The 12,500-nt window shown below is 44.5% G+C and overlaps 2 protein-coding genes across 7 annotated transcripts in view; one reads left to right on the top strand and one right to left on the bottom strand.

The window, feature by feature from the left end:
- The window catches only part of slc10a7 (solute carrier family 10 member 7), an 18,207-nt gene extending 16,583 nt beyond the window's left edge, over positions 1–1,624 (top strand). For 2 of the 6 annotated variants that reach the window (XR_004895512.1, XM_035993943.1), the window contains 2 exons: positions 1,007–1,072; positions 1,131–1,624. Coding sequence is in view for 2 of the 6 variants with exons in the window: in XM_035993943.1 (XP_035849836.1) it covers positions 1,007–1,039 (33 nt within the window). In the remaining 4 variants the exon portion in view is untranslated. Of the gene's footprint in view, positions 1–1,006; positions 1,076–1,130 lie in introns of those variants that run through there. The other 4 variants (XR_004895513.1, XM_035993944.1, XR_004107818.2 and 1 more) reach the window with 3 other exon arrangements.
- The window catches only part of LOC116064546 (zinc finger protein 239-like), a 914,372-nt gene that overhangs the window by 233,429 nt on the left and 668,443 nt on the right, over positions 1–12,500 (bottom strand). The gene's annotated exons all lie outside the window — the stretch shown is intronic.

Genomic DNA, 12,500 nt, shown 5'->3' on the forward strand with positions numbered 1-12,500 from the left:
GGCGTTTCCCCCTCTCATTCCCCCCTGCTCTGGCATTTCCCCCTCTCATTCCCCCTGCTCTGATGTTTCCCCCTCTCATTCCCCCTGCTCTGATGTTTCCCCCTCTCATCCCCATGCTCTGGTGTTTCCCCCTCTCATTCCCCCTGCTCTGGCGTTTCCCCCTCTCATCCCCATGCTCTGGTGTTTCCCCCTCTCATTCCCCCTGCTCTGGCGTTTCCCCCTCCCATTCGCCCTGCCCTGATGTTTCCCCCTCTCATTCACCCTGCTCTGACGTTTCCCCCTCCCATTCCCCCTGCTCTGGCGTTTCCCCCTCTCATTCCCCCTGCTCTGGCGTTTCCCCCTCTCATCCCCATGCTCTGGTGTTTCCCCCTCCCATTCGCCCTGCCCTGACGTTTCCCCCTCCCATTCCCCCTGCTCTGACGTTTCCCCCTCCCATTCCCCCTGCTCTGGCGTTTCCCCCTCCCATTCCCCCTGCTCTGGCGTTTCCCCCTCTCATTCCCCCTGCTCTGACGTTTCCGAGCCCCTAAACCGGAGACATTTGGAAACACCAACACTGACGCCAACGTTTCTCCGCCTGATTGGGTCTCATCGGTCACGACGTCTCGTTCTCTGACACTAAAGCTACTGATGTTACCATGGCAACTACCAGCAGCGTGCGGAGTCTCCAAGCTGCCTCCTGTTTATGCCCAGTATACCAGAAGGATGAGCAGATATTTTGGTTTGGGCGTGTTAAAGGAGAATTCCGGTCAATTTCAACACGTAGCTCTGTTGTTTGGAAATGTGGAGTGCTGTCAGTAGCAAGAAAAACGAAACCAATCGGTGCTGCCTACACCGTGTTGGAGATTAGTTCTTCTACTGGAGCTCCAAACACTTGTGTGCACGGAGATCGCTTTTGGCTCAAAACGTAACGCTTAAAAACCAAAACGTAGCGATAGTACAGTATATGTAGCCTCGCTTTCCTTTTTATTGTTCTATCTGAATGTCATTTTCTCTTCTCTCTGTTCAGATGGTGAAACTGTCAACTCTTCAGCCCGTCTGACGAGGACGAAATGTTTCGATGGTTCTGCACCAGTATGTATATATATATATATATATATATATATATATATATATATATATATATATATATATATATGTGTGTGTGTTTTTGCTGTGATGGCGGACTGCGGCGGAAGGATACAGTAATTCGTGCCTTATTACGAACAACCAACAGAGACCTCAGCGCGGTGGAGGAGACGTGGCCCACCAGTCGCTTTGACTTCTTTCTACGACAATGAAAAACTCCGTCACATATATATTCTTTTATATTTAAAAGAAGCAAAAGTACAAGTTTTATTTTTATATGAAATACCCCTAAAAAAAATCCTGCAAAAAGAAGACAAATTGTGCTTCTTGGTTTGAAAAACAGCTTCTCTCAGCAGGAGCAGGAAGGGGCGGAGTTACTGGGACCATTCTCTCTTTTCTTTGGTTTTTCTTGCTATTTTCTATTTTCTACTTTTTGTATTTTCTATCTTTCTTCAAGCTGTTACTGCCAGAAAACTTGGACAATTGTTACACTTATGTTCTTTGATAGAATCAAGCTAATGCTGGATTATCTGACATTTAATATACAGTATAATAATGACGTCTGTTTTGATTTTTGTCACTCTGAAAGTAACGTTTGCGTTTGTTGACATGAGGCGGTCCTGTGGTGAGTGGATGGTGCTGATTTAACAAATGATCTGTCCAAACGTTGAAGGTAGGCAGTCTAATTTGTCACAGTCTTTCCTGGATCTCTGCAGATTCTTTACACCTCTTTTCTTACATTATTTACATATTTACTTCCACTGTTTTTACGTGTTTGTCGTGATGAAATGCGTTTGATGAAATACGTGTCCACATCGTTACCAGTACACCTCGTATTCCGACCAACTACGTGGTCCACAAGGACATCTTTAACTTGGACCAATAAGGAGGCAGAACTTACGATTAATGGTCCAAATACATCTGTATGTAGATCAGGGTTCAACGTTAAGGGTTTTTTTTTTCACTTGTCTGGTTGGGCAAGTGAAAACTAATTCTACTTGCCCAAAGTCCATTTTTACTTGCCGCTATACAAATTGTATTTTTTGTAGAAACGTAGGAAAAAACAATTTGAAAACAAGTCTGAAAAACATGTCAAAAGTGTCAAAAATAGTGAAAAACATAAAAAACAGGCACCTGGGTAGCTTACCTGGTAGAGCAGACGCCCATATGCAGAGGCTCAGTCCTCGACGCAGCGGCTCAGGATTCGAGTCCGACCTGTAGCCATTTGCTGCGTGTCTTCCCCCCGTCTCCATAACCTGACTCCGCCAGATGGATCGCTTCGCATTTGCTCGGCATATCCATCTGGGAACTTTCTGTTGGAGAACTTTTGGGAAGGGGCGAAAATCCTGGTTAGCTGATTGGATAAACCATCTGTCTATCACCACCTATGTTGGTGACAGACGGGCCAAATCAACCAATCAGATCAACGATATATCAAACTCTTGAGAAGAGCAACAACATCTTTTACTCAGAGAAAAGCCTCCAGTGCCGTGTTTTGCTCTTCTTTCAATGAAGGAATACTTTCTAATTCGGATAAAACTTGCACGATAGCTACGCTCATCTCATCCGTGGAAGCCGCCATGTTGTTTAGACTGAACAGTCGCTTCTCGTTGCGTCACACCTAAACCCGCCTCAAAACCAACGCTGATTGGTCGGTCGTTACGGCTCCAAATTTTCTCTGTCTCAAGATGCCAGACTGATCTGCGAGTGGAAAACTGGAGCTCGCGAGATCAGGACGGTCTCACGAGGCTACTTCTCTCCCCCCTTTCCTGTCTATTAAAGGCTAAAATGCCCCAAAAATTATCATAAAAAAACAAATGCTGAAAAAAGCATTAAGAAAAAGCAGAAAATGACGGAAGAAAAACGTCAAAAAAATGTAAAAAAAATGTGAAAAATTTAAAAAGCACTAAATTCTCGTTGGCCAATCAAGAATTTAGTGCTTTTGAATTTAGTGCTTTTGATTCAGATCAAGTCATTCCACGAGCATTCTCCGACGGGGGCTAGAGAACAATAACGTGATTTAGGATACGATGATGCCCCAACGAGCAAGTTGTTATATTTACTTGGCCGATGTGGCGTTTTAGGCGCCCCGGGCCATCCGGCGTTGAACCCTTATTGTTGAACCCTGAATGATACCCTGTCTGAGTGATAAGGTGATGTCGAGAGTCCCTTTGCTGTTACCATATTAATCACCGACCAAAATCTCACTGTGGTCATAATGGCCGTGCTACAAGCTAAGGTGTAGCAGGTATAGCCGTGATCTACGTTGTTCTGTTAGCATGCTAATATTTGCTAATTAGCACAAAACACAATGTTGTTACTTTTGAAGGTATTTTCCTCAAAGAAAGTGTTGGACGAATAAATATTTTGACCAGATTATGGCGCTAGATGAAGAGCCAGAGGATCCCCAAAGGTATTACAGTTCATCCTAAGGGGGAACATGAATGTCTAATCCAAACTTCATGGCAATCCATCCGACAGACACAATCATAATATTTGTTTACGGGTAGAAAAACTCCTGCGTCCCGTACGTACAATTTAAAAGCGCTGAGCAAACGGGCACTAAGAACAACAGGATGTGCTCTCATCTCCTTCTAAAAAGCGTGTTTGATGCTTTTAAATGTCAACACTTTAACTAACGTTAGCTTTGAGAGCTGATTTACCTGTTGGGCCACAGACTAAAGGCGCTGACACACAAACCCGATTAGCGGCCGTTGTCGGACAGCCTGGCGAGGTCGGTGACTCGAGTCTGTTCGGTGCGTTCCGTGCCGTCGTCAGTCGGAGGAGCCGTCGGCCTTCATTTTGGCTGATTTGACTTGTTGAATCGGCCGGTGGGCAGTCGGACTCAGTGACCAATCTGATTGGTGGAGTGCTAGCCCTTGACTAGCGAATCAGTGCACGAGAAAACTGGAGCTGACAACGCCAGTATCTTCTTATTACTAGCCATCGTATTTTCTTCCGTTCAGCGAGTAATGACAACAATGATCCTTCTTGACTACTATCAGCACTCTGATAAAAACAATGACTGACGACAGCGTGCTCTGTGTTTACGAGGTCTAGAGAGATGTTCCGTCATTTCCGGTTTTCATTTTTTGGGCGACGATACTGATTAGCGCCGCCTGCTGTTATGGAGACGTATTACGTCTCGCGCACACGCAAAATGTACACTCAAGTCAAGTTCAACTCAAGTTGCTTCGGTGTGTTCGGTGTGACCTCGGGGAGCCGACTGATCAGTCCGACTGCCTTTTCTGCTGGGTTGGTGTGTCAGAGCCTTAAAGAAAATGACACCACCCAAACTAGCAGTCAGTCCGACCGGCGGTAAGATGTTGCTGTTCCCATCATAGACGCTAGCAAAGCAACATAGTACATAAAGTAAGCAGAAACGTCGGCTATTGTCGGACCTCCGTGTTTAACTATATATCTTTTAATATGGCTGAAAATGACAACAGAAATAAACAAGTTTGCCAATTTTACATATCTCCGCAATTCAAATCAACTGCCAGTTGTCTGCCCGGAAGTGGTTTTTGCGTTAGTGTGACATCACGGTGATTCGGTCTATAGTTCTTGAGATGGTAGTCTAAATCCACGACGTTCCACTTCCGGGATTGCTCCGGTGCTGCAGGAAATTCCGCCGGATGCACGTCCTTTCGCCGATGTACGTCCCCTTCCTCTTTCTTTGTGTTGGCGTTCTAAACTCCGGTGGGTTTCGTCCACTCTGAGTTTTCTGTTGCACGACTAAAATAAATTTTGAACGTACACACGTTCCACCAAAACAAGTTCCTTCCCGAGGCTATTTTGCAGAGGCACCGTGGCTCCGTCCGGTGCTTAGCGCCACCCAAGATGATTTTGATTGGTTTAAAGAAATGCCAATAAACCAGAGCATGTTTTTCTCCCATCCCAGAATGCTCCTTGGACTAGCTCTAGACCCTCCTCCCCAGCGCTGTGGAAGAAGGTCCGGCAAAGCGAGACTACTGAGATGGTGACAACCATGAATGTTTGTAAAAACTTTGACCCACTGGTGTCACTAGAGGAAAGGTCAGGGGACCACCAAAGTATTTGGGCTTTATCCTCTGGGCACCATGAATATCTGAACCAAATTCCGTGGCAATCATCCAGAAGTTGTTGAGATATTTCAGTCTGGATCAAAGTGGTGGACCAACCAACAGACCAACATTGCTATCCACGTAGCTATGCCACTAGCAAGGCTAAAAATAAAGGCCAAATTTGTTTTCCTAGGATGGTGAAGTCATGAGCTGCCCTACTCTGCCTCTGATTGGCTAGTACCCGTTGCCTCCGTTGGTTGGTTAGTTTTAGGTTTGAGAAGTGACATTGGTTAGGGTACTGTAAGAATATCTCGGTAAACCAATCAGAGGCATGCCTACGACATCTTAGGAAAAACTATTTTGCATACAGTAGATGGTTGTTGCCTGAGTTTCCATTTTACCCTGCTGAGGCTACATCTACACTACTACGTTTTGGTTTGAAAATGAATATCTTTTGCTATGTTTACATCTCGCGTCCAAACTTTTGCCGCGTTTCCGAGCCCCTAAAACTGAGACATTTGGAAACGCTGCTGCCCCCTAGTTGGGTTTGAAATTTGCGGGGTTGCGGGGAATTCTGGACATCGTCATACAACATCCTTGGTGGTGCTGGCGGGGGAGGGATCCCTTACTGTCCCATCTCCCCAAATGTAGATGTGGATCATTAGATGATGAAAGACACCTCAATCTTATTGTTGTATCCCTGGTCACCTTTCATGGTACACACAAGAAACAAAAGCCTATTTATTTGTATAAAAAGGAACATTTTCTTCACGGAAACCTCCGTTATTAGAGTGTTAACTTGACTGAGAATGTTTTCTGATTTGATCGAGAGACAACCAGCGTTTTCAGCCTAGATAGTCGGGATTTACGCATCTCTAACGAGCTGAAGTCAGCGACTGTTACAATGGGGGTCATTGAGGCCTCTACAGCACAAATGCCTTTTTATTGGTCGTCCAGTAACAGTCAAATTAACAGTCAGCCTCTGGCTGTTTACAGTGTGATTGTTTTGCCCATAGTATATTTTGGGAAGAAATATATTGAGCAGGATATGTATGAGTGTGTTCTTCAACTTGTTTACATAAAAAAGTATATGGAAATAAATCTACAACCTTAAAAAAAAATCATGTTTGTTGGGGGATTCAATGCATTTTTTTTCAATTAAGTTCATAATGAACATCAGGATTGTTTTGCCGCTGAATTTATCTGTAGAGGAATCGGAGGAAAATGTGTGTATAGGGAGTGTTTTGAAAATGATATCAATATTATATGTACTGGATTTGCTGTGCTATATCTGTACTGTTAAATGGGCCACGTATTTGTTGGCTTTATCATCATAGATTCCTGCAAAAACAAAATTGCAAAATTTGCATCTCCAGAGATTACAGTGCCTGGAATTAGTTTTTCTTACTTCCTCTTAAAGTTTCAACACCCCTTGTGTCTAACACATGCTTCTCTTTATCACAATAAGGCAGTGTTCCTTCTCGAGGCCAATTTAGATTCAGAAAAAATGGAATACAGTCTTGTATTTGTTGTCTGATCAAATGGGGAAAAACACTCAGGGAATTTTTGGCCACTCATTAATTTCACTGACCCATCTTTTTTGGACAGATGGCTGTTCTGTCACCTTGTGTGGATGAAGTAATAATCCAATAAGACTGTGAAAGCCCTGCCAACAAAGCCTAGAGGCCTTCTGACACACAACCAGTCCCAAGTTTTTAAAATGACTAAGCAGCCAGCACTGCTGTCAATAAAAGCTCACAATACAAGAGCTAAAATCAAGAAATAAACCATGTTTAATACTAAAAATATACTTTATTATTATAAGTACATCCATATGACAACATGACAATTTACAAATAGATGAACTGTTAGTTTAATCTTGGTGATTGACCATTGGTCAGCATGCAAATCCTGCTTTCATACAAATACGATGTCTAATCATACATATATTTAGCTGGATTTTACAGCCCTTGTGTCACTAACAGTTTCTGTTCATCTTTCTGCTGCATGCTAAAACAAAAACGTGTCCACCAAATGGTGTATGTCGTCCTGGCCTTGTGTGTAAATATCCTTCCTTCTACCCAGTAAGCAGATTAAAGTTTTTATTCTTCAGAAATCTCTCGAGGGAGAAATATTTAGCCAAGAACATTTTCTTGAGCACAAGATAGCTATTTGGACAAGATTAAAACTCCTCCTAACCTGCAAATGGTCCCTAGAGGCTGCAATGATTACACTCTGCAGTGTGAAAGTGGGTGAAACAAACTACATGCTAATAATTTTGATGTAGAGCATTGATGGTGCAGCTTAAAGTGTAAAATTGATATTTTGGCTTAAGGGAGCCTCTAGTCGAAAACCCATTCAGTCCAAAATAGAAAGGGTTTATTTCCCAGACAGCATGAATGTGCTCAGAGATTTCACCAAACTCTGTCTCTGGGTAGTGCTAGACGTAAAATCAAACATGATTCCTCCTCTAAGGATCATGAATACCCAAAGCTAATTTCATGACAATCTGATAAGTACTTTTAAGAGATAAATTGCAGGTACCAAAAATTTGTTGGAGACATTTTAACCGGATTGTGGCGCTAAACAAAAGTTTCCTCTGTGGACGAACAACACAAATTACAAGGCAATCTGGCCTGAAGCTGTCAAGAAATCTTGCTCTGGACCACAACTACAGACGGACTGACCAACATCATTAAGCAGCAATGCTATTGGGGCAAAAGTACGTAGAACCAACCTTGTTTCACTCATGTATGACCACTTGATTTTATAATGCTGTTAGCTAGCTTGGCTTAGAAGCTAATTGGAAAGGCACGCTAGGCTAACTAGCTGCCAATAATCAAGGTAACTTTGTATATATGTATTTTTCAGTTAGTAACACAATGCTACACTATTTCAGTAGAATCTAATGTTACTAAGGGCACCTTACTCAGCATGACTATTTCTGCCCTGACAATATCTCTGATTTAAAGTCAATTATATAGTATCTGAAACTATTTATGTAGGCAGCCTTTAGTCTCCAGGTGATGCCAGTATATCATACTCTGCCAGAAGTACAAAACTGTTCTCTCTGATTCTCCGGACTCTGACCAAATCTCCACACTCCTGGACGTGGAGTAGCCCTCTCTCTCTTCTCCCATACTCGCTCTCCCTGTCGTTCAGTGTCACCTCTGTCTGTTTGCCACAGGCCTGACGGTACATGTACCTTATTCCAACCACCAGCACCATGCCCAAGCCAGCTGAGCAGCCGAGCAGCATGCCCAGCTCCCAGGCACTGTGTCTGGGGATAATGTCCGGATACTTCCCTTCCTTGTCTGGAGTCGCAGAGGGATTGGAGGCCGGTTTGGGTTTAATATCAGTGTTGGGAAGGTTTGGTTTCAACTCATTGTCGAGATTTTGTTTGAAAGTTGGGTCAAGATTTGGATGGGGTTCAGGGTTTGGGTGAACCACTGTTCTTGGTGTTGGTAAATCAAGGCTGGGCTCAGGATTAGATGATGCAATGTGGTTCTGGATTGGCAACCTTTGACCTCGGGTGAGTTGTTGAGAAGGCACAGGGGAGGGGGTGGATGTGAGAGGGTTGTAGAGAGAGCGAAAGGGAGCTGGAGAGGGTCCTGGGTGAGGGGAGGTAGACTGGGAGGATACCAAAGACGAAGAGGTGAAAGACGAGGATGAAGATGTAGAGATGGATGAGGAAGTCGGAGGTAAAGGGGAAGAGGTTGACGTGGCAATTGAGGAAGAGGAGAGGGTTGGGGAGATGGTGGAAAAAGAGGGCAAGGAAACGGTTGAACCTGTGATGGATTGGGAGGAGGTAAACGGAGTTGAGGAAGAAGAGGAATAAGGGACTGAGAAAAACAAGGGAGCTGGTGATGGATAGTTTGAGGAGGGTATGGTAGAAGAGGATAAGGAGGATGGCGTAGGGGAAGTAGAGGAAGGTTGGACAGAGGGAAAATTAGGAGGAATGTAGATCGGGGAAGGAGAGGGTAGAGCAGAAAGGGCTGGGGCTGTTTTGGGTTGGTTCTTCATGAAGGAGGAAGAGGGAGAAGATGACAAAGAGCCATGGGTGAAAGAAGTTTGTATGAATACCAGGGTTGTACCTCCGGAGGAATAAGGAGGAGTGGTAGAGGGACTAAGGGAAGAGGCAGGAAAAGTGTGGCTGGAAGAAATGGATGAAGAATGAAGTGTAGCCAGGCGGGTAGACACTGAAAGAGAAGGAGAAGGAGTGGTTGAGGGCCTGGACGCAAAGATTGGGCTCATGGTTTTGAGCTTTGCTTGAGACTGGAGATCTTTGGCTTCTTTACCCTCATCCATCGTAAAGGTTGGGTAAAGCCTTGTTGTGAAGGGCAGAGGGTCGATGGATCGAGGAGTTACTGACGATTGAGTTTGCTTCCACCCAAAGGTATGTGCCTGTGGAGCACCAGTTTGGGAAAGGGGCTGGGACAGTGGTTGGGGGGAGATGCTCAAAGCCTCAGGTGGTGTGTAAGAACTGGACTGCTCTGTCTGGGCAAAGAAGATACCTTGACCCTGAGTTTGAGTTGGGATAGTTTGGGGAAAACTGCTCAAAGGTTGATTTTGAGAAGGGCTGCTCAGAGATGCAGTTGTTTGAAACTGAGGGTGAAGTGAATTTGTTTGCGTCAGTCTAGTTTTGGGTCCAGATGGACTATTTTCAGGCTTAGTTTTGGGTAAACTATTCATGAGTTTGTTGGGAATGGGTTGGAGGGATGAAGTTGTGTGGGACTGAAGGGTAGAAATCTTGGATGGGAGAAAGTGGTTTGGTGAAGAGGTTTGGATCTTTGAAAAGGGCTTAGATGAAGATGCCTGAGAGAAAGGAAAGGTCTGACTTGTACCAGTATGGAACTGGAGGAGAGGTTTGGATGGAGAAGTTTGAACCTGAAGAAAAGGCTTGGGTGAAGACGTTTGGGATCGGAGGAAAGGCTTCAGGTAAGGTTTCTGGAGCTGGGCCATTTCATCCTTGATTAGACTAATTTGGGACTTGGTTGGGCTACTCCTCCAGGGCTGTGATGAGCTACTCTGGGTCAAAAACTTGACTGAACTTGTTTGGGCCTGCATCAATCCTTTTGGATTCTGAGATGTGGGTCTTGGGGGATTTGTATTGGTTAACGGTATAGCTGTGGTGGTTGTTTCAGGATTTAACGTTGTGTCATTTGTTTCAAGAACGGTTGGCAGTTTTGGATCCTGGAAGTTTCTTTCAAACTCACTATCCTTCAAAGGGGGAAGGGAAGCAAGGGAGTGCAGCAGGAAAAGAGGACTGGTTGAGTTTTGCGCTGTGATGTTTGGCAAAAGAGTGGTAGTAGATTCCACTTCTTTAGCTGAGGAGGAAGAGGCCATGGGTAGAAGGTGGTTGAATGACAAAAGAGAGCTCTTAAGGTCCTCGGTATGAGTAACAGAGCTTATTATGTCTGTGCCTGCCTCTTCAGTCGCATCTGAAAGGGATCCTGAAGTTTCAGTATATTCAGTCTCACTGCCTTTGGTAGCATTTTGAAGAGATCCTAAAGTCGTAGGGCTGTTCCTCTTATTGTCTGCCTGATTTGTCAGGTGGTCAACTACAAGGGATGCCAAAGTCGCAGAGCTGTTCATCTCCAAGACTGGACCAGTGACTTCTGTTAGTGTTTCCTGAGATTTGTAGCTTTCGGTTCCACTGCTTGTGGGTGTAGGGGGCCCTAGGCTAGTAGCAGGGCTGTCTGTCTTGTTTTTTTGTTTATTTGATGCTCTGTGAGCTCCGAGAGCTGTGAGGCAACAAGGGGAGAGAAGAGCAAGGTATTAGTTATGGTGATGTGTGGATAGAGAGACCAAAAGATAGTCATTTGCAGGATGCTTAATTTGTGTTTTGCCTTGGCCTGGAGTTGCATCTTATGACTAATTCTATAAAATTAAGACCACAGACAACTTCTTACTGAACCTGGGGGTAAACATAGAGGCACACAGCTGTCTTTAGCCTATTTGAATATGTACATTCAGCATTGTGCAAGTTGCATACCTGGCAGAGCAGTAACTTCATCTTCCTGTAGTGCAAAAATTGAATTTGCTCCATCCACCCCTGTGATGTTATACCCACTCCAAGGTCTGCGACTCCCATCACGCACCACTGCAGACTCTATACCTGCCCAGTACACAAAGTAGGACCGCACCACCGTGATGCTGCAATGACAAAGAGAATCTATGTAAATAATAAACCAAATATTCACATTACAATATTTAGTGCATTCGCCAATACTTGTCTAAAGCCCAGTTCAGACAAAAGATTTGCGACGAGACAAAACCATTTTAGAACGTTGCAGGGAAAAGTTGCAGTGGTCTGAACCGGCCCGTCTCAACTCGTCTCAGTCAGCTGATGGTGTCGCAGCGACTCAGCTGGTCAAGTCGCCAGTGGCTGGTTTTAGAGCGTAATAAGGGACGTCACCTGTTTAAACAGCCAATAGCGAAGTCAGCTACAAACTGTCAACTAGTCGTAATGAAAGAGTTTTTGACAGCATGGTGTATGGTCAAGCGAGCTAGAAAGTAACTGTAGAGAAGGGGGGTTGTTGTTTCTTGATTGTATTCTTGACCGTTTTTCCTTGTGTTTTTTGAAATATGTCCAGTAGGTCCATATGTTTTTGTGTTACGTCGTGAATGTGAAAATAAACTGCTAGCTCCTCTGTCAGCTCTACACACTGACAAGAAATAAGCTGAGAAATCAGGCCAATTACAAAAGCTGGTCAGTCTGACGTGGTGTTGCCTGAGCTCATTACTATTCATGAGCTCGCCCAGTTGGGCTGGGTAAAGGATTCTGACAGCCAGGCTCTCATTGGCTAGCTGTTAGCCAATCAGAGTCAAGCAGCTTAGCTTAAATATTAATGAGAACTGGCACAAATCGAGCTGAGTCTTCCTGCAGGCTTTCTATACCACGCTAGAATGGCTTGAAACAAGGTAACCAAGGCATTTTTTCCACAAAAAATGTTACACAGTCCATGGTAGAACTTCAGACATCACCACAAAGTAATGAAATACATGTTGCACAGCACCTTTAAGACACAAATGATAGGTCCAGCTACAAAAAAGCCTGAAAAGTTGGACGTACAAAGAGTTGTTGCTATGAAGATGATACACCGTCTCGTCGCATCGGTGTGAACTGGCAGGCGCATTGCTAGTACTTTGGTCTGAACCGGGCTTTCCGTAAATATTTAACTACAAGCTATGATAGTGGTTATTTGCAACCCTGAACTTGTGCAAATGGTAGGCTCATACTTACTAGAACCTGATGTCTCCCATGGGTGCATCAGGAGCCCTCCACACAAACGACAGGTTTCTCTTTAGCTGTTTGTCAAAGTGTGTAAGGGTGTCGCCCTCCGAGAGGCAGCGCAGGGTGTGAGTGCCAGGGGGAATGGGGGTCCAGGA

Source organism: Sander lucioperca, chromosome 17 (genome assembly GCF_008315115.2).
Source record: "Sander lucioperca isolate FBNREF2018 chromosome 17, SLUC_FBN_1.2, whole genome shotgun sequence".
NCBI classification, from domain to species: Eukaryota; Metazoa; Chordata; class Actinopteri; order Perciformes; family Percidae; genus Sander; species Sander lucioperca.